Source organism: Vanessa cardui, chromosome 30 (assembly GCF_905220365.1).
Source record: "Vanessa cardui chromosome 30, ilVanCard2.1, whole genome shotgun sequence".
Lineage (NCBI taxonomy): Eukaryota > Metazoa > Arthropoda > Insecta > Lepidoptera > Nymphalidae > Vanessa > Vanessa cardui.
Genome location: NC_061152.1, coordinates 114,697 through 142,648, shown reverse-complemented (window position 1 = coordinate 142,648; position 27,952 = coordinate 114,697). Strand labels below are relative to the sequence as shown.

General features: G+C 36.8%; 1 protein-coding gene across 1 annotated transcript; it reads left to right on the top strand.

Annotated features, from left to right (window-relative positions):
* The first annotated feature begins 74 nt into the window (after window positions 1-74).
* Window positions 75-27,928, top strand: LOC124542311 (mitochondrial coenzyme A transporter SLC25A42). The gene is made up of 8 exons (XM_047120277.1): window positions 75-338; window positions 14,968-15,060; window positions 20,861-20,996; window positions 23,128-23,316; window positions 24,716-24,886; window positions 25,284-25,369; window positions 26,401-26,584; window positions 27,070-27,928. The coding sequence occupies exons 2-8, from the start codon at window positions 14,997-14,999 to the stop codon at window positions 27,203-27,205; spliced, it is 966 nt and encodes a 321-aa protein (XP_046976233.1). The 5' UTR covers window positions 75-338; window positions 14,968-14,996; the 3' UTR covers window positions 27,206-27,928.
* Window positions 27,929-27,952: the final 24 nt, after the last annotated feature.

The window sequence follows — 27,952 nt, the reverse complement described above, 5'->3', positions numbered from 1 at the left end:
TTTTCTTTCTTACAGGAAATGCTTGCAACATTATTTCCAGCTGTTATAAATGTCAAAATTAAAAATATATATCGAGCTGTCATAAGTCATTCATTCAACTTTTTTATTTTAATTCCACTGACTCTGACTGTGACGCAAATTACGATCTAGTTTCAAATCTACTTTGGAAGAGAGTTTACGCTTTGTGTAAATTAATATCTACGAAACATAAATAAATGGAAATCGTTATTTAATTTGTGTAAATAGTGTATTTTTCGATTAATTTATGTGTGTTTTTCTTTGCGCTGTATAATCAAAAAGTGCGTTTCAAAAATAAGTGATTAACTCTATGGAATACAGTAAGTATTAGTAATTTATGGCACTCTGTAATCTAAAAATAGGTCGGATAGGTCTAAAATTATTTTCGATCTTTTTGTTTTACGATTTCAAGGTTAGGATCTCAAACTTTGGACTTTGGTACTCTAAGTTACAACTTCTAACAACTATCATTATCATTGTAATACGTGAAAAAATGGCATTCTATTTATTATTTATAACGTGTTTTTAATTTAAAAAAAAAATACCTTAAGCTGTTTGTAAATGAAATAATATTCTAATTTGAATTAATTATTCGTAATTTTTAATCTATAATTTGTTTTAACTATTCTGTATATGAAAAAAAAAATGTTTTAATATTTTATGTAATTTAAACAAATAAAATTCGTTATCAAACTAATTTTCTTTTACATATTATAAACAATGAGAGCTAATGGTAGATAAGACATTTTATGTAACTTAAAATGGAACCATTGTTAAGACTTTAGACTGTAAAAATTAATATATATAAGTTTATTGGATGTGTTCCAAAAGTTTTTATATTTAAAACAATTATATAATTTGTGCAATAGCATATATAAAATATTCTTTTGTTATTGCCAGAGAATTTCTATGATGCTCATAAGTTTGATCGCTAGCCTGTTTTTTGAATTTCCCAATGAAAGTTGTAATAAAGATAAACAAATCTTATATTAACTATTTCATGGGGTTTTTTACTAATTCAGGTATATTTTGCACTACAAAGAGTTTATGATTTATATATATTTATAATACAAAACTATTGCACATAACTATTTAATTTTACTTCTAAAATTCTGATAAATGTTTTGTCGACATTCAAGTCGCCATTTATTGCAAATCCATAGGTATTATCACTGGTTTCTCAAGCTTTCGACCATTGACATCACATCAATATGCTGTCAAATATTGTTTATTTGGCTTTTCTCTTCTTGTGGTTGGAATAGAGTGTACATATTCATAGGCCACGTCCAGGGCCAGTTTAACTATGAGGAGCACTTATGTATTGGACATCTTGGGCCTTAACCTTATCTAACTTATTATAACATAGGATTTTAAATTAACATGGTTATTTTTATTATTAAAGTTATTAATTTCGGGATATTTACCATGTTTTTTATTTTTGTTCGTTGGAGCTCGATAATATAAAAAACATGGTAAATATCCCGAAATTAATAACTTTATTATAACATGTTATATACTTTTCACCCACAATAAAATTCAAATCATAATTTCTATATATATTAGATTTTATTATACTATATATTTAACATTGTGATAAATATTTTAGTAGCAATTAATTTTAAAGCGAAAAGGGGCTATATAGGGCCTGTTAGCTACTTACAGAACTACTTGATATTACAAAGTGTATTATTATATATATTATATATTTAGGATATTTAGACTCTGGCCAGGCAAATTAAAGTTTGTCAGGTTGCACGGTAGCATGCGTAAGCATAAGCCCGTGGCGCCCGCCGAAAGACGGAGAGGGTACCGCTGGTTTTTTATTGGGTAAACCCAGTGGACCTGATAGGGAGCTGTTTCTATTGGTTGTATAAATCGGCAGTAATCGGTTTTATTGAATTTGCCGATGCTACATCTAAGTTGTGTCGTACTATGTAGTATTATGACAATTAACGATTGCTAAGCTTATTTGTTTTAGTTCTTTCGTAGTGCTAAACTATCTGCATGTAAATATTCTAAGGTTACAAGGCCAATGTAAACCTACTTTTTATTGTCAGACAAAGGTTTGAGCATTAACTGCAATATAACGTCATTAAGAATTAAATTGTTTTCGTTATTGAGTCATTAGTAATTGTAAATAGTGTTACAGGTGACACACTTTAAAACATACTAGCGACCCGCCCCATCTTCGCACGGGTGCAATGCTAATACTAAATAGTAAATATGTCGCAGAATGTCTTGCAGCGTTTAGTTTTCAACCGACACCGGCTCCAAATATAACAATAACTATAACTGCGTTATATAATCGTAAATCGACTTTTAAGTAGTCTAATATTTGTCTTTTTATTTTACTTAGGAGGACTCTAAAAAATGTGTTGAATACGCAATTATTTTTATTACTTTTAGTGCATATTCATTTGTTTTAAAATAGTGTTTTGTTTGAAGTCGGTTTTTCTTTTTGTTAAAATTTTTAATAGGTTGGGGAAAAAGTTTCTTCGTATTTTATATGAAAATTCAAAAAGTTTTTTTTATAGTTTATTTACATTTAACTAAAGTATGTAGGTGCCATTTTGTTCCATAACTTTTTGCCATCTTGTTGGTAGTGACATGATCCCATTGCTGTAAAAATTTTGGGGCTTCTGATCGAAAAACTGCGACTAGTGGTTTTGGTAGTCCTCTCGTGATGTTAACCTGACACTGCCTAAGGAATTCTGCAGAGACCGAAACAGATGAAAATCTGAAGGTGCAAGGACTATACGGCGGATGCATTAATACCTCCCAGCCAAACTCTCGTAATTTTTGTTGAGTGGCTAAAGATGTGTGAGGTCTAGCGTTGTCATGGTGAAAAACCACACCCCTTCTGTTGATCAATTCTGGCCGCTTTCTCTCAATTTCTTGCTTCAATCTCATCAATTGCTCGCAATACAGTTCTGAATCGATGGTCCTGCCGGGCGGTAACAGCTCATAATGAATGATACCCTTCCAATCCCACCATACACACAGCATTACCTTGTTGCGAGTTAATCCGGGTTTTGCCACAGTCTGTGAAGCTTGACCGGCCTTTGACCACGATTTTTTTCGCACGTTCTTGTCGTATGTGATCCACTTTTCATCACCAGTTATCAGCTTCTTCAAAAATGGTTCGGTTTCATTACGTCGTAATAAAGAATCACAAATGAGTACACGGTTCATTAGGTTTCTTTCAGTGAGTTCATGAGGCACGAGCTTTTTTGTATACCCAGCTTTATTCAAATGAGTCAAAACCGTTTTGTGGTCAATTGCCAGTTCTTCAGCTACATCGTAACTACTAAAATGCCGATCTTGCTCCACTTTTTCAAAAATGGCATCAATTTTGTCCGTAACAGGGCGACCAGAGCGAGATGCATCTTTGATATCAAAATTTCCGGCTTGAAAACGTTTGAACCAAACTTGCGCTACTCTCACAGATACTGCATTAGGTCCATAAACATCACAAATTTTTTTCGCGGCTTGAGTTGCATTTTTACCTTTTTTATAGCAAAAATTTTAAAATGTATCGAATTTCTTCTTTAGATTCACTCATTTTAACAACAACAAAAACAAATGAAAATTACACAAATTCTTAATTTGAATTTGGAAGTGCCTTCTTTAAAATTAAAACTTTTTAATGATACCAAAACCAGCCAGATACAAATGGTATAGCCAAAGAGATTTTATTACAAGTTCATACATACTATATGCGAAAAGACTTTTTCCCCAAACTAATATTTATTAATCATTAGACAATACATAGCTTGCAAGATAAGCGCTGATATTTTGTTTATTTACGACATCACGTTAGATATTTTTTAAATTATCAGTGTTTCTTTACTATATTGTCCATGTATTATATATTAAAACGTTCTGCTTGAATCACTCTATCTATTAAAAAAATACCGCATCATAATCCGTTGCATAGTTTTAAAGATTTAAGTATACATAGGGATATAGGGACAGAGAGAGCGACTTTGTTTTATATACATAATATTGTTGTAAACATATTGTGAAGCAACTGCATGTCTACAATCTACACTTTATTGGAAAACATCTCGGCTTTAACAACACGGTTTCACGTCATCGAGTAAACAATCACACGCAGTTGTTTTATTTTGAAACACTTTCTGACGTTTCATGATCTTGGTACTCGCTTGCACTTGTTTTTCAGAATGCCTTTATTGTATGGCCCAGTGGTTAGAACGCGTGCATCTTAACCGATGATTGCGGTCTCAAACCTAGGCAAGCACCACTATGTATATGTGTCTATAATTCATCTCGTGGTCGGTGGTGAAGGAAAACATCGTGAGGAAACCTGCATGTGTCTAATTTCATCAAAATTCTGCCACATGTGCATTCCATTAACCCGCATTGGAACAGCGTGGGGGGATATGTTCCAAACCCTCTTCTTAATTGAAGAGGAAGCCTTATCTCAGCAGTGAGAAATACCACTGAACTATAACCTTTTTATGCCCAATATTTGTCGATCAGTTCAATGAGAGCGAAGTTACGAGCATTAGCTAGTCTTATTAAACAAAATGCTGGATTTGAGTTTAACGAATGAATATGAACGATTTAAATGTACAACAACAACAACAACCTGTAAATTTCCCACTGCAGGGCTAAGGCCTCCTCTCCCTTTGAGGAGAAGGTTTGGAACATATTCCCCACGCTGTTCCAATGCGGGTTGGTGGAATACACATGTGGCAGAATTTCTATGAAATTAGACACAGGCAGTTTTCCTTCAGCGCCGAGCCGACATTAACCACAAATTAAGCTCATGAATATTCAGCAGTGCTTGCCTGGGTTTGAACCCGCAATCATAGGTTAAGATGCACGCGTTCTAACCACTGAGCCATCTCTTGATTTCATTATAATTTAATATCCTTCAAAGTATGTATTTTCCGGCATTTTAACGTTTAACGCAACTCAGAAGGCATTTCACGAGCCAATTGTTGCTTTATCGCAGGCGAACCAACAAAGCGATCCATTTCCGGTTATAAATTAGCATATTTATAAATTAGTACTATTATTTCCAGCTACAATAGTTTCGATATAATTCTATTTGTCAGTTTTTTTTATGGCATAGTTTGGCGGACGAGCATATGGGCCACCTGATAGTAAGTGATCACCCATAGACAATGACGCTGTAAGAAACATTAACTATTCCTTACATCGCCAATGCGCTACCAACCTTGGGAACTAAGATGCTATGTCCCTTGTGCCTGTAGTTACACTGGCTCACCCTTCAAACCGGAACACAACAATATTGAGTACTGTTATTTAGCGGAAGAATAACTGATGAGTGGGTGGTACCTACCCAGACGGGTCAGCACAAAGCCCTACCACCAAGTGAAATAATAAATAAATATGAGAAAACACCACATACATTACTCTGTTCCCAATGTGAGTAGCTAAAGCACTTGTGTTCTGGAAAATCAGACGTAACGACGGACATAATAACATCGAAAACTAATGAAGATCTACATCGACTCGGGAATCGAACCCGGTACCTCAGAGTGGCGTACCCATGAAAACCGGTGTACACACCACTTGACCACAGAGGTCGTCAATATTATTCGTCTGAAAGTAACGCTTTCACGACGAAACTGCTGAACTTAATGAAATTCGTTTTTTTAATAATCCGTGTAGCAAGTTTCATGTAAATCTGTTTAACCTATGTCAGTTCATTGCATCACAAACATTCAATGATACTCCGAGTTGTCCAGGGGATATCGCGTTTAAAACAAAGACAGTTTCACGAATGTTCAAACTTCGAAAACAAGACCTTGAAGGTATATCTTTGAGTCGCTTGTAGTTCACGCTTCTTCGTGCACCTTATAATATGTATCATAGATATTCGTTATCTATATCTTTGCTAGTGTCTAAAACACATTTATAACATACTAGTAGTCGTCTGTGGCTTCGCTAGTTTTAGAGTGTTCGTTGTCACGTGTCAGGCAATAAATTAGGCTATGTTCTTTCTTAGAGTTCAGGTTTGCTTCATACCAAATGTCATGAAATTCGGTTCAGCGGTTTGGTCGTGAAAGAGAGACAGAAGGACAGTTACTTTCACATCTATTATATTAATATAGACTAACTGTTGCCCTCGGATTTGCTCACGTGGATGTTGTATATATATTTAAAGTAAAGTAAAGAAAAGTAACAGCCTGTAAATTACTGCTGGGCCACTGCTGGGCTAAGGCCTCCTCTTCCATTAAGTAGAGGGCGTGGAACATATTTCACCACGCTGTTCCAATGCGGGTTGGTGGAATGCACATGTGGCAGAATTTCACCTATGTGAACCTGGCACCCAACTTTAGAAAATCAAATTTTTGTTAATGCATTCTTGAAGTGTTTGGTATGTAGTTGATTGTAGTGAGAAAATGTTTGTTTGTAGTTTGACCAAAAAACCAATTTGGGTCACCCAAGAATGGCCATCCCCCGGATTTCGAAAAAATCAATTTTAACGGTTGATTTGTATAGGAAATCGTTAGTAGTTGATTGTAGTGAACGAATTTTCGTTTGTAGTTATTTGTTGAATTTTTTTTTTTTATTTATAATTTTTTTTTTTATTATTTTTTTTTTCTTTAAAGTTAATCGTTATTGAACCTTTTGCCTAAATTGTGCTTCGAAGTAAAAGAATTTTCGATTGTGGTTAAACAGCAGTTGATAAGGAGCAATCAACTTGAGTCTAACTCGCTTTGGAGTGATTCCGAGTGAATTACTCCGATTGTGAAGATTAGACGACTACTACAAACGTCAAAAACGACTCAAAGATACTCGTTGAGGTTTGTAGTAAAGGAATTGTTGATTGTAGTAGAACGGAAGTTCATAAAAAGCGACCAATTTGAGTCTAACTCGCTTTGGAGTGATTCCGAGTGAATTACTCCGATTGTGAAGATTAGACGACTACTACAAACGTCAAAAACGACTCAAAGATACTCGATGAGGTTTGTAGTAAAGGAATTGTTGATTGTAGTAGAACGGAAGTTCATAAAAAGCGACCAATTTGAGTCTAACTCGCTTTGGAGTGATTCCGAGTGAATTACTCCGATTGTGAAGATTAGACGACTACTACAAACGTCAAAAACGACTCAAAGATACTCGTTGAGGTTTGTAGTAAAGGAATTGTTGATTGTAGTAGAACGGAAGTTCATAAAAAGCGACCAATTTGAGTCTAACTCGCTTTGGAGTGATTCCGAGTGAATTACTCCGATTGTGAAGATTAGACGACTACTACAAACGTCAAAAACGACTCAAAGATACTCGTTGAGGTTTGTAGTAAAGGAATTGTTGATTGTAGTAGAACGGAAGTTCATAAAAAGCGACCAATTTGAGTATAACTCGCTTTGCAGTGATTCCGAGTGAATTACTCCGTTTGTGAAGATTAGACGACTACTACAAACGTCAAAAACGATTCAAAGATACTCGTTGAGGTTTGTAGTAAAGGAATTGTTGATTGTAGTAGAACGGAAGTTCATAAAAAGCGACCAATTTGAGTCTAACTCGCTTTGCAGTGATTCCGAGTGAATTACTCCGATTGTGAAGATTAGACGACTACTACAAACGTCAAAAACGACTCAAAGATACTCGTTGAGGTTTGTAGTAAAGGAATTGTTGATTGTAGTAGAACGGAAGTTCATAAAAAGCGACCAATTTGAGTCTAACTCGCTTTGCAGTGATTCCGAGTGAATTACTCCGATTGTGAAGATTAGACGACTACTACAAACGTCAAAAACGACTCAAAGATACTCGTTGAGGTTTGTAGTAAAGGAATTGTTGATTGTAGTAGAACGGAAGTTCATAAAAAGCGACCAATTTGAGTCTAACTCGCTTTGGAGTGATTCCGAGTGAATTACTCCGATTGTGAAGATTAGACGACTACTACAAACGTCAAAAACGACTCAAAGATACTCGTTGAGGTTTGTAGTAAAGGAATTGTTGATTGTAGTAGAACGGAAGTTCATAAAAAGCGACCAATTTGAGTCTAACTCGCTTTGGAGTGATTCCGAGTGAATTACTCCGATTGTGAAGATTAGACGACTACTACAAACGTCAAAAACGACTCAAAGATACTCGTTGAGGTTTGTAGTAAAGGAATTGTTGATTGTAGTAGAACGGAAGTTCATAAAAAGCGACCAATTTGAGTATAACTCGCTTTGCAGTGATTCCGAGTGAATTACTCCGTTTGTGAAGATTAGACGACTACTACAAACGTCAAAAACGATTCAAAGATACTCGTTGAGGTTTGTAGTAAAGGAATTGTTGATTGTAGTAGAACGGAAGTTCATAAAAAGCGACCAATTTGAGTCTAACTCGCTTTGCAGTGATTCCGAGTGAATTACTCCGATTGTGAAGATTAGACGACTACTACAAACGTCAAAAACGACTCAAAGATACTCGTTGAGGTTTGTAGTAAAGGAATTGTTGATTGTAGTAGAACGGAAGTTCATAAAAAGCGACCAATTTGAGTCTAACTCGCTTTGGAGTGATTCCGAGTGAATTACTCCGATTGTGAAGATTAGACGACTACTACAAACGCCAAAAACGACTCAAAGATACTCGTTGAGGTTTGTAGTAAAGGAATTGTTGATTGTAGTAGAACGGAAGTTCATAAAAAGCGACCAATTTGAGTCTAACTCGCTTTGGAGTGATTCCGAGTGAATTACTCCGATTGTGAAGATTAGACGACTACTACAAACGTCAAAAACGACTCAAAGATACTCGTTGAGGTTTGTAGTAAAGGAATTGTTGATTGTAGTAGAACGGAAGTTAATTTAGAAGCTATCAAGACGACAGGGAACTGATTTTGGAGTGATTTCGACCGAGTTGCTCCGGTTTTGAAAATTGGACGACTGCTACAAACGTCAAAAACGACTCAAAGATACTCGTTGAGGTTTGTAGTAAAGGAATTGTTGATTGTAGTAGAACGGAAGTTCATAAAAAGCGACCAATTTGAGTCTAACTCGCTTTGCAGTGATTCCGAGTGAATTACTCCGATTGTGAAGATTAGACGACTACTACAAACGTCAAAAACGACTCAAAGATACTCGTTGAGGTTTGTAGTAACAGAATTGTTGATTGTAGTAGAACGGAAGTTCATAAAAAGCGACCAATTTGAGTCTAACTCGCTTTGCAGTGATTCCGAGTGAATTACTTCGATTGTGAAGATTAGACGACTACTACAAACGTCAAAAACGACTCAAAGATACTCGTTGAGGTTTGTAGTAAAGGAATTGTTGATTGTAGTAGAACGGAAGTTCATAAAAAGCGACCAATTTGAGTCTAACTCGCTTTGGAGTGATTCCGAGTGAATTTCTCCGATTGTGAAGATTAGACGACTACTACAAACGTCAAAAACGACTCAAAGATACTCGTTGAGGTTTGTAGTAAAGGAATTGTTGATTGTAGTCGTCTAGACTACTACAAACGTCAAAATAGACTCGAATATGCTCGTAGAGGTTGGTAGTGGAAGAATTTTTGGTTGTAGTAGAGCGGAAGTTGATGAGAAGCGATCACCTTGAGTCACACTCGCTTTGGAGTGATTGTGACTGAATTACTCCGGTTGTAAAGATTAGACGACTACTGCAAACGTCAAAAATCACTTAGCGATGCTTGTAGAGGTTTGTAGTGGACGAATTTTCAATTGTAGTAGAACAGAAATTAACTTAGGAGCTATCAAGATGACAGAAAACTGATTTTGGAGTGATTTCGACTGAATTACTTCAGTTGTGAAGTTTAGACGAGTTCGACTTGAGTTGATCGCTTCTCACCAACTTCCCTTCTACATCAATTGACAATTCGTCCACTACCAATCTCTACGAGCATCTTCAAGTCATTTTTGACGTTTGTAGTAATCGTCCACTTTTCACAACCGGAGCAATCCGGTCGAAATCACTCCAAAATCAGTTTCCTGTCATCTTGATAGCTTCTAAGTTAACTTTTGTTCTACTACAATTAAAAATTCCTCCACTACAAATCTTTACAAGCCTTTTCAAGTCCATTTTAACGTTTGTAGTAGTCGTCAAATTTTTAGAACCAGATTAATTCAGTCCCAATCGCTTCAAACTGAGTTTGAATCAAGTTGATCGCTTCTCGTCAACTTCCCTTCGCCTGCAATTAAAAATTCCTCCACTACAAATCTCAACGAGCATATTCGAGTCTATTTTGACGTTTGTAGTAGTCGTCTAATCTTTATAACCGGAATAATTCAGTGGCAATTACTCCAAACTAAGTTTTCTCTGAACTTGATGCCTTCTACTCGGGTTTTCCTCCACTACAATCGAAAAATCCTCCACTACAAACCTCTGCCAGTATCGTCGCGTGATTTAAGACGTTCGTAGTAGTCATCTAGTCTTCACAACCGGAGTACTTCACTTGGAATCACTCCAGAACGAGTGTGTCTCAAAGTGATCACTTCTCATCAACTTCCATTCAACTACGATTGAAAATTTCTCCACTACAAACCTCAACGAGCATATTCGAGTCATTTTTGACATTTATAGTAGTCGTCCAATTTTCAAAACCGGAGCAATTCGGTCGAAATCACTCCAAAATCAGTTCCCTGTCATCTTGATAGCTTCTAAATTAACTTTTGTTCTACTACAATTAAAAATTCCTGCACTACAAATCTCTACGAGCCTTTTCGAATCTATTTCAACGTTTGTAGTAGTCGTCTAATCTTCACAATCGGAGTAATTCCCTCGGAATCACTCCAAAGCGAGTTAGAATCAAATTGGTCGCTATTTATGAACTTCCGTTCTACTACAATCAACAATTCCTTTACTACAAACCTCAACGAGTATCTTTGAGTCGTTTTTGACGTTTGTAGTAGTCGTCTAATCTTCACAATCGGAGTAATTCACTCGCAATCACTCCAAAGCGAGTTAGACTCAAATTGGTCGCTTTTTATGAACTTCCGTTCTACTACAATCAACAATTCCTTTACTACAAACCTCAACGAGTATCTTTGAGTCGTTTTTGACGTTTGTAGTAGTCGTCTAATCTTCACAATCGGAGTAATTCACTCGCAATCACTCCAAAGCGAGTTAGACTCAAATTGGTCGCTTTTTATGAACTTCCGTTCTACTACAATCAACAATTCCTTTACTACAAACCTCAACGAGTATCTTTGAGTCGTTTTTGACGTTTGTAGTAGTCGTCTAATCTTCACAATCGGAGTAATTCACTCGGAATCACTGCAAAGCGAGTTAGACTCAAATTGGTCGCTTTTTATAAACTTCCGTTCTACTACAATCAACAATTCCTTTACTACAAACCTCAACGAGTATCTTTGAGTCGTTTTTGACGTTTGTAGTAGTCGTCTAATCTTCACAATCGGAGTAATTCACTCGGAATCACTGCAAAGCGAGTTAGACTCAAATTGGTCGCTTTTTATGAACTTCCGTTCTACTACAATCAACAATTCCTTTACTACAAACCTCAACGAGTATCTTTGAATCGTTTTTGACGTTTGTAGTAGTCGTCTAATCTTCACAATCGGAGTAATTCACTCGTAATCACTCCAAAGCGAGTTAGACTCAAATTGGTCGCTTTTTATGAACTTCCGTTCTACTACAATCAACAATTCCTTTACTACAAACCTCAACGAGTATCTTTGAGTCGTTTTTGACGTTTGTAGTAGTCGTCTAATCTTCACAATCGGAGAAATTCACTCGGAATCACTCCAAAGCGAGTTAGACTCAAATTGGTCGCTTTTTATGAACTTCCGTTCTACTGCAATCAACAATTCCTTTACTACAAACCTCAACGAGTATCTTTGAGTCGTTTTTGACGTTTGTAGTAGTCGTCTAATCTTCACAATCGGAGAAATTCACTCGGAATCACTCCAAAGCGAATGAGACTCAAATTGGTCGCTTTTTATGAACTTCCGTTCTACTACAATCAACAATTCCTTTACTACAAACCTCAACGAGTATCTTTGAGTCGTTTTTGACGTTTGTAGTAGTCGTCTAATCTTCACAATCGGAGAAATTCACTCGGAATCACTCCAAAGCGAGTTAGACTCAAATTGGTCGCTTTTTATGAACTTCCGTTCTACTACAATCAACAATTCCTTTACTACAAACCTCAACGAGTATCTTTGAGTCGTTTTTGACGTTTGTAGTAGTCGTCTAATCTTCACAATCGGAGAAATTCACTCGGAATCACTCCAAAGCGAGTTAGACTCAAATTGGTCGCTTTTTATGAACTTCCGTTCTACTACAATCAACAATTCCTTTACTACAAAACTCAACGAGTATCTTTGAATCGTTTTTGACGTTTGTAGTAGTCGTCTAATCTTCACAATCGGAGTAATTCACTCGGAATCACTCCAAAGCGAGTTAGACTCAAATTGGTCGCTTTTTATGAACTTCCGTTCTACTACAATCAACAATTCCTTTACTACAAACCTCAACGAGTATCTTTGAGTCGTTTTTGACGTTTGTAGTAGTCGTCTAATCTTCACAATCGGAGAAATTCACTCGGAATCACTCCAAAGCGAGTTAGACTCAAATTGGTCGCTTTTTATGAACTTCCGTTCTACTACAATCAACAATTCCTTTACTACAAACCTCAACGAGTATCTTTGAGTCGTTTTTGACGTTTGTAGTAGTCGTCTAATCTTCACAATCGGAGAAATTCACTCGGAATCACTCCAAAGCGAGTTAGACTCAAATTGGTCGCTTTTTATGAACTTCCGTTCTACTACAATCAACAATTCCTTTACTACAAACTACAACAAGCATCTTTGAGTCATTTTCGACGTTTGTAGTAGTCGTCTAGTTTTCACAACCGGAGTAATTCAATCTTCATCACTTCGAAGCGAGTTAGACTCAAGTTGATTGCTCCTTATCAACTGCTGTTTAACCACAATCGAAAATTCTTTTACTTCGAAGCACAATTTAGGCAAAAGGTTCAATAACGATTAACTTTAAAGAAAAAAAAATATTAAAAAAAAAAAAAATTATAAATAAAAAAAAAGAAATTCAACAAATAACTACAAACGAAAATTCGTTCACTACAATCAACTACTAACGATTTCCTATACAAATCAACCGTTAAAATTGATTTTTTCGAAATCCGGGGGATGGCCATTCTTGGGTGACCCAAATTGGTTTTTTGGTCAAACTACAAACAAACATTTTCTCACTACAATCAACTACATACCAAACACTTCAAGAATGCATTAACAAAAATTTGATTTTCTAAAGTTGGGTGCCAGGTTCACATAGGTCAGAATTTCGATGAAATTAGACACTTGCATGTTTCCTCACGATGTTTTCCGTCACCGCCGAGCACGAGATGAATTATAAACACAAATTAATCACATATATGTATATAGTGGTGCTTGCCTGGGTTTGCAGGCCCCATGCACGCGTTCTAACCACTGGGCCATTTCAACTTTACAGATTAATTAAAAATATTACGTTCATTCAAAACCTCTTAGGTATTCCATATTATGTATTTCGTCCCTCAGGTTAGAATATACAGAAATGCTTAAATACGCACTTACTCAAATTTAGTATCAGTAATCCAAAAATAAAGTTTGCGATTTCTTACTTAAAATAATAACGGATTTCCATACAAATTTTCGACTCCTATTTCACACGTAAATACGTGTAGAAATTCCTAAATTACTTTGTGGTAGTAGTGTAGTAGTGGTACAGTGTGGTAGTTCCTAATAAAAAGTACTACCACCACCAAACTACTACACTACTACTACACCAAATTTCACGGCCGTAACTTTAATAGTTTACGCTTGAGACAAAAAAACGCGCTAAGTTTCTTTCGCCGGTTCTTATCAGGTCAGGGTATTTTCTTTTCCGAACCGGTGGTTACAATTGACCATCAATAAGAAAGTGTAATCGTTCTATATTGAATATAGTAATTTGAGGTATGAGGGCATGTTATTTTATAAGTGTATATTATTTGTTTCCGTATTGTTACCCAAAGGATAAAACGAGAATCTGTTACTAACATTCGAGGGCCCACTCGACTTATGAATGTCCAAGGAAAAAAACGCTTTACAAACTGCTTTGAATCAATAATGTACACGTGACCGTAAGATTAAAAATATATAATAAGATACCGGAAAATATAATTAATTTACCATTTTTAAAATTTAAAAAGATAAAGAAATATAAATTAATAAATAAATCATATTGTTGATTAAACGAGTACTTTTAAAAAAAAAACGCCTGGAATTAGGCTCAGGTTCCATCATAGGACACTAATTACTGCAAATAACAGCATTGTAAATCTGTTTATTTAAAAAGAGCAACTATGCGAGTTTGTTGCCGTTTCTTCTCGCTAGAAGCTGCTTTCCGAAACGGTGGTAGTATTTAATTATTGACGATTCAAAAACGCTTCATTGTGAAGTTTACTTTAATAAAATAGATTTGATTTGATTTAAAACATCGATTACATTACAGCGACAAATAATGCGTTAAATTGTAATCATGTTTCACGGTTCACAATATTTCGACAGCTTACAATCTCACGACATAGATTGTAATCTAGCGACGTTTGTAGCCTTACAGAGTCATATACAATACATACTCTATTCCAACAAGAGGAGAAAAGCCACCTAAACAGCATTTGACAGTAAATTGACGCATTTCATTGGTCGAGAGCTTGATTGATCTGCGATATTCGCTATGGTTTTGCGAAAATATAGCTTGAATGTCGACGAAAGTACGAAATTGTTATCGAAATTTCGGACATAAAATTAAATTGAAAATAAATAGCTAAGTGTATAATAGTGTAGTATTATAACAAACTTAATTATTATGTTAGAATAAATTTACATATATTTTTGTTTTATTCAATTCAATTCTTGGTTTAATGGCTTTTAGTTGTGCCGACAGGGCACAGATTATTTCGCCAATGTCACGTAGTTTGTTTTATTTTAATGTGTATGTTTTGTTACAGACAGACCGTGATGTGACATCGCGCACAAGATGGCGGTGGGGGAGGCGCGCGTGCCGCTCCTACACGATGACAGACACGCGCACCACGCCAAGGGTAAGGCACGCCACACACGTTGAACGCTATAAAAACAATACGAACTATACTTAATTAAAGTAGGCTTTTACGAGCACCTTTGAATCGTTATTTAACAACTGTATTCAGCGAAGCTACAACCGTTTCGGAATGTATACCTACTTTACCGAGAAAAATTATATATTAATAATTATAGGCATCTATTGCTATGTATATATTTTAAATTTCTCTTTAACTTCTGTGTACACCCTACTGACTACTCTCCTACCCTGTTCTGGGTTGGTTGGCAAAAAATGCTGTTATAGCGTTAAGTCCGCCCTTTGTACATGTTTTATTTGTGCAATAAAGAATAATAAAAAAAAAAACTGGCAAACTCACTAATTACTCTTTTTCTACATTTAAAAACAACATAATGTTAGTTAAATACAATTATATATGTATGTAATTTATCCTGGAAGTCTATATGTTTTAATTCCACGCTTTTTTATCGTCTGTATAATCTTGTATTGAATAATATGCCTCAATAGTCAATGTATTTTTTTTCAAATGATTTGATTTTATGAAACGGCAAAGTTTAAAATCTCTGTGGAATTTCATTATAGAAACGGATACCTTACTTTATCAAAGTAATCAATGTTACTGTGGTTGTACATTCAGAGTAAGAAAACCTTCGTCAGTTTTCAAATTCATTCCTTTATCGAGTCTTAAGCTCTTAGTACCTTTTGTAACTAAATCACTAAACTGACAGCTGCATATAAAATTAAACTTACACAGTATGATAACTTGGTTCGAAATAGTGTAACATCTTTGGACTACGTCTAGTTTTGTATCAACATGAAATCTGTTTAATGACGTAATTAGTCATTACAAATTCACATTAGATATGATATCTTCTACTGAATTGTCAAAATATATCTGTCAGTGTCATATATTCTCGATCGGTGAAGCAGATCGCTCGTACTGAGCATACGAAAATAGATCTTAAGGTGACGAACCTTTTCTTACCCCGACTGTACAGCGTTAGCATGTAAAATATAATTGAATGTCTGTGACACAATGAACCGACATCCTTTGAACAGATTTACTTGAAACTTGCTACACAGATTATTAAAAAAAGGAATTTCATTAAATTCAGCAGTTTCGTCGTGAAAGCGTTACTTTCATACGCATAATATTGAAGACCTCCGTGGTCGAGTATGTACAACGGTTTTCACGGTTACGCCACTCCGAGGTCCCAGGTTCGTCCCGCCGAGTCGATGTAGATTATCATTAGTTGTCTACGTCGTCTCGGGTCTGCGTGTTTGTGCCGTCGTTACGTCTGATCTTCCACAACACAAGTGCGTTAGCTACTCACATTGGGATCAGAGTAATGTTGTCCCATATTTATTTATTTATTATTAATTATTATAATAATTGTATAGATAATGTAATATATTTAGATGATGCAACCAAATTATTGTTACAAGAATCACTGATTAAATATTATACAATCTTATTGCGTAGAATGAGTAGGCATAATTAATAGTAATCTTTTGATTGGTTACAATATGATACATATACATAAGAGGTCCTGTGCTACAGATGGAGCTTGTGGGCCCAGTGATTTCTGAATTTGTGTTTGTATTTGTAAGATTTTTTTTTAATTTAAAATGAAATTAAACTAAAATTATGAAATTAGACGTGTCTAAAGTATCCAATACTGGGATAAGGCCTCTTCCATTAAGGAGAGCGTTTGTAACATATTCCACGCTGTTCCAATGCGGGTTGGTGGAATGCACATGTGGCAGAATTTCGATGAAATTAGACACAAGCAGGTTTCCTCACGATGTTTTCTCACAAATTAAGCACATGTATATATAGTGGTATATATAAGCTTGCCTTGGTTTGAAGCCACAATCATCTGTTAAGATGCACGCGTTCCAACCACTGGGCTATCTCGACTCAGAGTTATCTCGAAACATATATATTATTTCTGTTTCAATAAATATCAACGATTGCCCGTAATCCGCGTGTCACTGATAATACGACGCGTAGTCGTTGTAAATGATATCGAACTCGCGTCATTTATTGTTCATAAATCTAAAACGTCAATAAATGTGACGCGCCATCTTTTAAATTACGATGACACAAGATCTGACAGCTCGTCGGCCTGTTGGCGGGAATGTTGAGCCGCCATTACTGTGGAGCTGTCAACTGTCAATCTATACAAATAATAAATTTGGAGTGTCTGTTTGTAATATTAAAATACATATACCAAAATAACATTTTTTACAATTTTTGCCTGTCTGTCTGTCTGTTCCGTCTAATCTCTGGAATGACTGGACCGATTTTGACGGGACTTTCACTGGCAGATAACTGATATAATAAGGAGTAACTTAAGCTACAATCATATTTTTTTTTATTCAAATGCGTCCTAGATTACGGGCACAGATAGTTGTTCATAAATCTAAAATGTCAATAAATATGATGGTTTGTTCCTGTTGACTTCCAGGCAGGATACATTACATACATATATAATTGTATTTAACTAACACGACTGTATTTTTTAACTGTTGAAAATGAGTAACTGCTGCATTTCTTGTCGGTTTTTGGTAGAGTCTATTTTCCGAACCGGTAGTAGCTTCACTTAATTGTTAAATGACGATACAAAAGTGCTTGTAAAAGCCTACTTGAATAAAGTATCTGATGGAATGTTGGGCCGCCATTACTGTCAACTACTAACTGGAATAAATATTTTATTATCCTGATAGAGATGGAGACGGGCCTATAAATATAGATTTTAGTGTAGTCTTTATTTGATTTTTTTAAAGGATACTAGCAATGCCCCTTATTAATGAATAAACTAGCGGCTTATGTTCTATTTCAACTTATGTTCATATAAACCTTCCTTATGAAAACCTCTGTCTATTAGTGAAGTTCAGTAGTTTTGGAGTTTATCGAGAACATACAGACAGACTCGGCCGGGTGACTTTGTTTTATAATTTGTAATGATTACTAATATTCCTTCACTTGTGGTAACTGGGTACGACAATACCTATGGGGTCATAATTGATTCGGCGACTTTTATATCGCCATTTATAGGTCCATAAATCATTGTTATTGACGCTATGACGTATTGTATACTGTATTATCTACTCATATAGATAATACAGTATACAATAATTCATACCTAAGTTAAAAATGGGGGTTCCACAAGGTTCAATTTTGGGTCCCTTTCTATTCCTAGTATATATAAATGATCTTCCTTTCTATGTTAGAGGTATTTGTGTTATAGTGTTGTTTGCTGACGATACTTCACTGATTTTTAAGGTCGACAGGAAAAAAACTGACTATGACGATGTGAACGGTGCATTATCACAGATACACGATTGGTTTAAAGTAAATAATTTGGTTTTGAATTTAGTTAGAATAAAGTTTATTTTGATTTGATTTGATTCGATATAATAAATTCGAAGTGTCTCTTTGTTGTATTAACATAACTGCTTTCTTAATAAATGCATACCATCTGTCTGTTGTGTTTTAATCTCTGGAAGGGCTGGATCGATTTTAACGTGTAATAAGGAGTAACTTAGGCTTCAACAGTAACTATATATTTAAATTAAATTCTTGATGTCTTTATATTTATACCTCAATTATTGAAATGAATGAATTAAATGAATTATTTCGTAACTCCTTTTTTTTTAAACAAATCAATTTCATTCAAGTAAACTACGCAATGAAGCGTTTGTGAATCGTCGATATTTACATACTACATCGTTTCGGATACAGCCTCCAGCGAGAAGAAACGGCGAGAGACTGGCATAGTTGCTCTTTTCAAGTTAACAGTATTACAGTGCTGGTATTTACAATAATTATTGTCCTGTGATGGAACCCGAGCCTAAATCCAGGCATTTTTTCTAACAATTATTATTTTAGTGAATAATAAGATTTATTTATTAATTTAAACTCAATAAACTTTTTAAAATTAGTAAATGTAAATTGATTATACTTTTAGGTTATAGATTGCGTTAACCATAGTAAGCCCTAACAACAAGTAGTTTACAAAGTCAATAAATTCTTCTTGGGGCAAGGTATCCATTTCTATAATAAAATTCCGCAGACATTTTTAACTTTGCCGTCTCGTAAATTCAAAACGTTTATAAAAAATACATTGGTGAAAAAAGGGTATTATTCGATACAAAAAAAAAGCTTGGAATTAATACCTGTTGACTTCCAGGCAGGATATATTAATTTAAATAATTGTATTAACTAACATGACTGTATTTTTTTAAATATTGAAAATGAGTAATTACCGAGTTTCTTGCCGGTTCTACTCGGTAGAATCTACTTTCCGAACCGGTGGTAACTTCACTTACTTGTTAAATGACGATTCAAAAGTGTTTGTAAAAGCCCACTTGAATAAAGTTTATTTTGATTTTGATTTTGGTAGGGCTTTGTGCAAGCCGCTCTGGGTAGGGACCACCCACTCATCAGTTATTCTACCGTCAAATAACAGTACTCAGTATTGTTGTGTTCCGGTTTGAAGGGTGAGTGAGCCAGTGTAACTACAGGCACAAGGGACATAACATCTTAGTTCCCAAGGTTAGTGGCGCATTCACGATTTAAGAATAGTTAATATTTTTTACAGCGTCATTGTCTATGGGTAAGTAGCCCATATGCTCGTACACCAACCTATACCATAAAAAAATTAATAATAATAATTACTCGCTATCAATCGGCCGTTATCTCGCGCACGTATTATCAGCGCGTTCAAAATAATCTTCGTTCAACACTGAACAAGAGTAATCGTCGGATGTGTTATCAAACGTTATTAAATATTTTATCTTCTAATTACATTCGCTACTCGTAGTTTATTCGGTAAAGATAAATATAACTTTGGATAAACGTAACAATTTAAGATTTAATTACAGCTACGTTATCGATGAACACACGTGTAGCAGAATTTCATTGAAATTCAGACACGCAGAGACGCTTGCAGGTCTCCAATTTAGACGTAGCATCAGCAAATTCAATAAAACCGATTACTGCCGCTTACACAACCAATAGAAACAGCTCCCTATCGCGCCATTCGACGCTATTCGTCGCTATAGATTCCCGCGTCAGTTCGACCCGAGACAGCGAGTGCGTGTAAAGCGACGCGTCGAATTGACGAATATATTAGGTCGTGTGATATTACGAGTTACTGTGTTTGTGTAAAGATCATATTCACATGAGAAATAAATTTTGATAATTTGGGATGCCGTACTTAATTCGGATGTGATCGGTTTTACGGATGTTGCCGATGCGACATCTAAGTTGTGTCTATATGCCCTAAGCGTTCCCTTCTATGCTATCATATTCGCGAACGCTGACTCGATAGGTTTCATTAAACACTTAATTATTGGTTTTACTACATACATGTTCCACGTAAACCTCCATTTCCCCAACAGGTGAAACAGTAGATATATTAATTTAAATAATTGTATTAACTACCATGACTTTGTATTTTTTAAATGTTGAAAAAGAGTAACTACTGAGTTTCTTGCGGTTCTTCTCGGTAGAATCTACCTTCTCGAACCGGTGGTAGCTTCACTTAATTGTTAAATGACGATTCTAAAGTGCTTGTAAAAGCCCACTTGAATAAAGTTTATTTTGATTTGATTTGAAAAAGGGAAGCCAGTCAGTGCTGTAACGCGTTACGTAACAAAACGGTACCGACCCCCCGCCCCCCCCCCCTTATGTGACAAATTAAAGAAATTACTGGTAATAAGACATTTGAAATCTATAGCAAGATCATCGGGAAATGAAAGTAGTAACAGTGGAGTGTTCTTGTGTGACGCAGGGGACCCGCCCCGCTCCCGCCAGCTGTCCGGCAGCGCGCTGGTCATCACGTCGCTGGTGGCGGGGGCCTCGGCGGGCGCCATCGCGAAGACGGTGATCGCGCCGCTCGACCGAGCCAAGATCAATTTTCAAACTTCGTGAGTATATCTCCCTCTTGTACCATTCAGTTGTCTATTTAGATCAGGGCGTCCTAGGCCTCCTAAGTAAGGCCTCCTCTCGTTTTGAGGAGAAGGTTATCAGCATATTCCAGCACGCATTACACCAGTATATTCCATTTCGATTCGCGTTGGTGGATAACATTAAATGCTTAAATATATACAAATATGAACTAAAACTAGTTACTGTATAAATCTTGACCGCGTGGAACGGTGGCAAGAATGCTAGCAGCATTTCCCCGTTGAATCGCAATTCCGATCCTCTGGGCGAACGAACCAGCCCTCCTGTCACCAGTGGAGACAATGAGGCGAGGTGTTATACTTTTGATGAAGCTTTTTGCACCACTACTCCAAGGGCCAAGTGTTTCGAGGGCAAATGGAACAAAATAGTAGGTGGATTCACTATTTCGTTGAAGTTAGACGCAAGCAGGTTTCCTCGTGATGTATTGCTTTAGCGAGATGAATAGAAAACTCAAATTAAACACATGTAAAGTCAATGCTTACCTGGGATTTAAGGTGTACACGAAGCTAGAGGCTTACTATAGACAGACAAGCCTGCAATCAGCTTATTATACAATTAATTACTGTTAATTAAAACAAAGTTTGGGGTATGTTATTTAATATTTTGGCGTCATTTTTTTTCTGTGTAAAAATCACTATAAATAAAGGTTCAACGGCACTTTTATGAGTAATTTAATGTGTATTTATAATCTGTGCATTACGAGGCGTTTTTTATCTGTCCTCGGCGTAGGTCACTGCGTCGAGGTCGTTACCTCCGATCCTTGTTTATTTTTAAATGTCATTTGTTGAGCGTTATTACTGCGTGTACCATTTGTCATGTTGCTAACGAGATGTGTGACAACAGATTAAAAATGTGTCAAGAAATATTTAAATCCATGATTAATAAGAAAATTGTTCATAGATATAAAGAAAACACGTGTAGTCTATTCAAATCGAAGTAGTTAACGTATTTCATGTGATTTGCTAATAAATTTATCAATATTGAAACAATAATTATCGGAGTAAATGTATAAACGCGTGATGGACGAAATTATTTTAAAAATTTAAAAAATGTATTTAGAACCAGAAGTAGGAAGTAGGTTAACCTCTAAAATCTTTCATTTAAAATAACAATCAATCTACCACAATAGAAAAACATTTAGTCTACAACGCAAATAATCATCAACAATCACATTACACCGTAATAATTATATTCGCGGTCTTAATGTGTCAACTAACAATCACTAACAATCACTAAATGTGACAATTAATGTGTCAAACAACAATCTCCCGCCTTTTTTTTTTTTTTTTAAACGGGAAGTTGTGTGCCTTGACGCAGATGTTGCTTGTTTATTCCAACAGTATATATCAACTAAAATGCATTACAAAGAATATATATCGAATTACCAATAATCCGGTATATGAGAGTAGATGCGGTATCAAAGGCGAGGTGGCATTTTGGCTTAAGATGTCATTGTACTTGCCTACACAGTATACCAAATAGTACCACCGATATAATAGCTACCACGCACCAGTCATTCCAATTCCATCATCGTTAAAAGTGGTAGGGCTTGTTGAAGCTCTTTCGGTTAGACAAATATCAGAAATTTTACCATAAAGTTTAGTATTATTGACTTCCGATTTGAAGGATGAGTAACCCAGTGTAACTACCAAGACCGTATCTTAGTTCCAAAGGCCGCATTGTCGATGTAAGGAAACGTTGGACTAACCAGTAAGGAATGGTTAAAATTCGGTGACTATGTTTATGGTTCTGGTGTCTGTGAGAAACGCGTGCATCTTAACCGATGATTGCGGGTCCAAACCCAGGCAAGCACCGCTGATTCATGTGCTTTGTAATTCATCTCGTGCTCAGCGGTGAAGGAAAACATCGTGAGGAAACCTGCATGTGACAAATTTCATAGAAATTCTGCCACACGTGTATTCCACCAACTCGCATTGGAACAGCGTGGGGAATATGTTCCAAACCTTCTCCTCCTGTAGCCCAGCAGTGGGAATTTACAGGCTGTTGTTGTTGTTTGTTGATGTCTATGGTTCTGGTGCCCAGTGACCACCAGATAGCCCATCGATGAACGAATGTGTTGGTGTATTGCAGCGACACTCCGTACTCGTGGCGCGCGGCGGTGCGCTTCCTGTCGCGCAGCGCGCAGTCCGAGGGCTGGACGGCGCTGTGGCGCGGGAACAGCGCGACCATGGCGCGCATCGTGCCCTACGCCGCCATCCAGTTCACGGCGCACGAGCAGTGGAAGAAGCTGTTGGCCGTCGACACGCCGCAGAGCGCCCAGTGAGTCCAACTGATGACCCTCACACTAACACCTTAAATAGAGCACGACATTATCTAAATCTCTTACGATTATGCAATGAAGGTCTTAATTCTTTAAGGTTTTGACGACCTCCATGGTCGAGTGGTGTGTACAGCTGAGGTCCCGCGTTCGATTCCCGATCGAGTCGATGTAGATTACCATTAGTTTTCTATATTGTCTTGGGTCTGCGTGTTTGTGCCGTCGTTACTTCTGATTTCCACAACACAAGTGCTTCAGCTACTTACATTGGGATTAGAGTAATGTATGTGATGTTGTCTCATATATTTATATTATATATTATTAAGGAGGTTTCATGCAGCCGATCTTTCCCATTGTTTGTCTGTCCTGTTGTATCTTTCTAATTTAGTTTTATATATTATTCGAATCTGCGGTTTTATCCGCGTAAAATTGAACACAAACTTTCAAACCCGATTTTACCTCTAGTAAAGTTTCGCAAAGCTTTACCTCTAGTTTTGTGAAATCCATATTAGCGGATGGCTACACCCCAAGGAACCTACCTGACAAATTAGAAGTTAGTAAAAAAAGGTGTTATAGTGTAAGAGATTTCGCGATTAGTCGAAGTGGTATTTCGCATTTTTACATATTGATTATTTTTAACATATTCTTTGGTTTTGTTTTCAATCGACTTCAAAAAGTCCTCCTTTTTATCTTATCTGGTTATCAATTCGTCTGTAGTTTTTTTATGTTTGTTACCTCATAACTTTTCACTGGGTGGACACCGGCTCCAAATATAACAATAACTGTAACTACGTTATATAATCGTAAATCGACTTTTAAGTAGTCTAATATATTTCATTTCATTTTACTTACTCTAAAATATATGTTGAATTTGCAATTATTTTTATTACTTTTTAGTGTATATTCATTTGTTTTAAAATAGTGTTGTGTTTGAAGTCGGTTTTTCTTTTTGTTAAAATTTTTATTTATAACTCAAACACAATCTCAAATTGCAGTTCTATTTCTTGTTATGGAATTATTCTAATTTTTTTTTTATGCGGACGAGCATATGGGCCACCTGATGGTAAGTGGTCACCATCACCCATAGACAATGACGCTGTAAGAAATATTAACTATTCCTTACATCGTCAATGCGCCACCAACCTTGGGAACTAAGATGCTATGTCCCTTGTGCCCGTAGATAAATCAAACCCTGGCTCACTCGCCCTTCAAACCGGAACACAACAATACTGAGTACTGTTATTTGGCGGTAGAATAACTGATGAGTGGGTGGTACCTACCCAGACGGGCTTGCACAAAGCCCTACCACCAAGTAATTTATTATATAACATACCGTGAAATCAACTTCCAACCGAGAGTCCTATAACTTCTCTATATTCATACTGATTCCCGCTCCCTCAGGGAGGCGCCCTTGCGGTTGCTGGTAGCGGGGTCGCTGGCAGGCGTGACGTCACAGAGCGCCACCTACCCGCTCGACCTGGCGCGCGCTCGCATGGCCGTCGCAGACTACCGCTCCCTCCGCGCCATGTTCAAGCGAGTTATCAGAGAAGAGGGATTTATCACCCTCTATAGGTATGTACATCATCACAGCCAATGGACTTCGAAAGAGCCACCTGATGGTATGTGGTCACTACCGTGGCAATGTAAGTCATGTCCCTTGTGCCTGTAGTTAAACATTAAAGTAAAGTAAAGTAACAGCCTGAACATTTCCCACTGCTGAGATAAGGCCTCCTCTTCCATTAAGGAGAGGGTTTAGAACATATTCCACCACGCTGTGGAATGCACATGTGGCAGAATTTCAATGAAATTAGACACGTGCAGGTTTCCTCACGATGTTTTCCTTCACCGTCGAGTACGAGATGAATTATAAACACAAATTAAGCACATATATATATATAGAGTAGTGCTTTTCTGTCCAGTCTCGAGTTGCGCTGATCGGCGCTCCGTAATCAAATGTTCTGGTTCTCAGGGGCTACCCGGCGACAGTGATGGGCGTCATACCGTACGCCGGCGTCTCCTTCTTCACCTACGACTCCCTAAGGCACTGGTACATCGGTAAGTAGTATCCACTCGTAGTAGTAGTCACCTGCGATTTATTTGGTATAGGTTGGCGGACGAGCATATGTTCCACCTGATGGTAAGTCACCATCGCCCATAGACAATGACGCTGTAAGAAATATTAACTATTCCTTACATCGTCAATGCGCCATCAACCTTGGGAACTAAGATGTTATGTCCCTTGTGCCTGTAGTTACACTGGCTCACTCACCCTTCAAACCGGAACACAACAATAATGAGTACTGTTATTTGGCGGTAGAATTACTGGTGAGTGGGTGGTACCTACCCAGACGGGCTCGCACAAAGCCCTACCACCAAGTTGATTTTTTAGTTTAGTTTATCATGTGTCAGGCAAATAGATAGCCTGTCTCCTTTCCTGGGGTTCAAGTTTGCTTCATACCAAATTTCATTAAATTTGGTCCAGTGGTTTGGTCGTGAAAGAGCCTTAGACAGAGAGACTCTCACATTTATATTGATATAGACTTAATGTCTGATGCGAATAAGTAATAATAATTCTTACTAATGGACCACTTTTTTTTCATGCCTTAATGTGTTTGTAAATTCATCTCTTATTCGGTGAGAAAATTTCGTGAGGAAACCTGCACGTGTCTAATTTCATTGAAATTCTGTCTCATGTGTGTAGTGGAATATGCTCCTAGCCTTATCCCAGTGGGAAATTTACAGGCTCTTGCCATTACATGCAAAAAGTTTTGGGACAGTAAATTATAAAATTTATTGTACCGTCAAATGGTACTCTGTGTTGTTGAGTTCCGGTTTGAATGAATGAGTCTATGGTTGGTGGTGAAGTTTGGAATATGGAAGAGTGTACCGTTACTCGGATTGCACGGTAAGCCGTTGGTTCTATGCCTGATTTCTTTGGTGGGTGAAGGTTGAGGATGCTTCACCCTAATATACGTGTTTAGTGTAACGTGCGACAACAGCCATCCTCCCAGAGATGATTAAGAGGAGGCCCATGTGGGTCCGTTGTCGTGATGGCGTGTAAGTAACGAGTGTCGGCGCGTGCGCAGAGTACGCGGGCGCGAGCCCGAGCGGCGTGGTGAGCGTGGCGTTCGGCGGCGCGGCGGGCGCGCTGGCGCAGAGCGCGTCGTACCCGCTGGACATCGTGCGGCGCCGCATGCAGACCGCGCCGCGCCGCGCCGACCGCTCCTACCCCTGCCCCACCGTGCCCGCCACGCTCGCCGCCGTCTACAGGTAACGCACGCACACACACACACGCACACACACGAACGAACACACACACACACACGCACACACACACGCACCACACACGCACACACACACATGCTTTCATATAGTAGTCATTATAACTTACTATTGGTCATTGTTTAAGTCCACAAGTAATTCTTAATGACAGTTTTACAGTTATCGAGTCTGTCATATAATATACATAGCATGTAACGAAAGCGACTTAATCCCAACCAAGAGTCCGATGTAGAAGACAGCTCGAACTGTCAGCTAAAATTTGTCATTTCAAAAAAATGACAAATTTTAACAAACAATAATGATACACATACATATTCTCAAAACCTTTATTTCATACAAGCACAATTTAAGTGTTTTTACTTCAATAAAAAACATTACGATCTATTTATCACTTGGAAATTGTAAATTGAGATCCCTGTAACATTTTGAAGCACGTAGGGTTAATGTTTAATAACTTGTGTTCGCTTTTAAAGGGCTGAAGGCTGGCGAGGTTTCTTCAAGGGGCTGAGCATGAATTGGATTAAGGGCCCCATAGCGGTCGGCATATCCTTCGCTAGTTACGACACCATCAAATCGACGCTCCGAGACGTCGCACTCACTCTGAACTGACCAAGTCACCAGTAATCATCAGTAATCATTGATTACCGTTATCACCCCTAAGGAAAATGTGACGCTAAAGCTATATACGAGTCTATTATCGTAAGTAATGTGTATGCAGTTAGTTAAGATTTAATTATTAATCTTATACATACAAATGATTATTATTGACCTAAAAAATACCACATTAAATCGACGTATTATTACGTATAATTAGTAAATCAATTTAGTTTTGTTAAATATAATTTAAACTATTTTTTTAAACTTAACCGTCAATCTAGTACACTATTTAACAGTCGTCATAACATATCAATGAAACTTTCAAGGCTATTTCAGTAACCTATGGCTATTAAGATAAAGGGTGATTAAGGTAATCAAGTATTACCGCAGTTAGTCGTGGGTAATATTCGTAAGATCATATATAGTTGAGATGGGTGGTCTTTGTAATAATTACACTTTTGAAATTAGATTAAATGCTAATCTCAGTATTTTTGTAAGTAACGTTTTTTTAATGATTTCATATCTGACGTAAGCGCTCCTTATGTAACTTTACGTGTATATTACAAGTATTTTTCTTTGAATACCTCAAAAAGTTTATTCAATGTTTATATTTTATAGTTTTATTTAAAATTTATATATTTTTTAAATTATATTCTAGAATTGGGCAATGTGCAATTTTTTTTACACAATGTATAGTCTGTTCCGATCCGAGTAGGAAAAAAGTGAAACAAACCTTATATTTGCGTAAATATTCCATTT

Coding starts and splice junctions, on each gene's coding strand:
- LOC124542311 (XM_047120277.1), top strand. CDS start 14,997: ATGGCGGTGGGGGAGGCGCGCGTGCCGCTCCTACACGATGACAGACAC. Junction 25,370..26,400: donor CCTAAGGCACTGGTACATCG/GTAAGTAGTATC, acceptor GCGCGTGCGCAG/AGTACGCGGGCGCGAGCCCG. Junction 26,585..27,069: donor ACGCTCGCCGCCGTCTACAG/GTAACGCACGCA, acceptor TCGCTTTTAAAG/GGCTGAAGGCTGGCGAGGTT.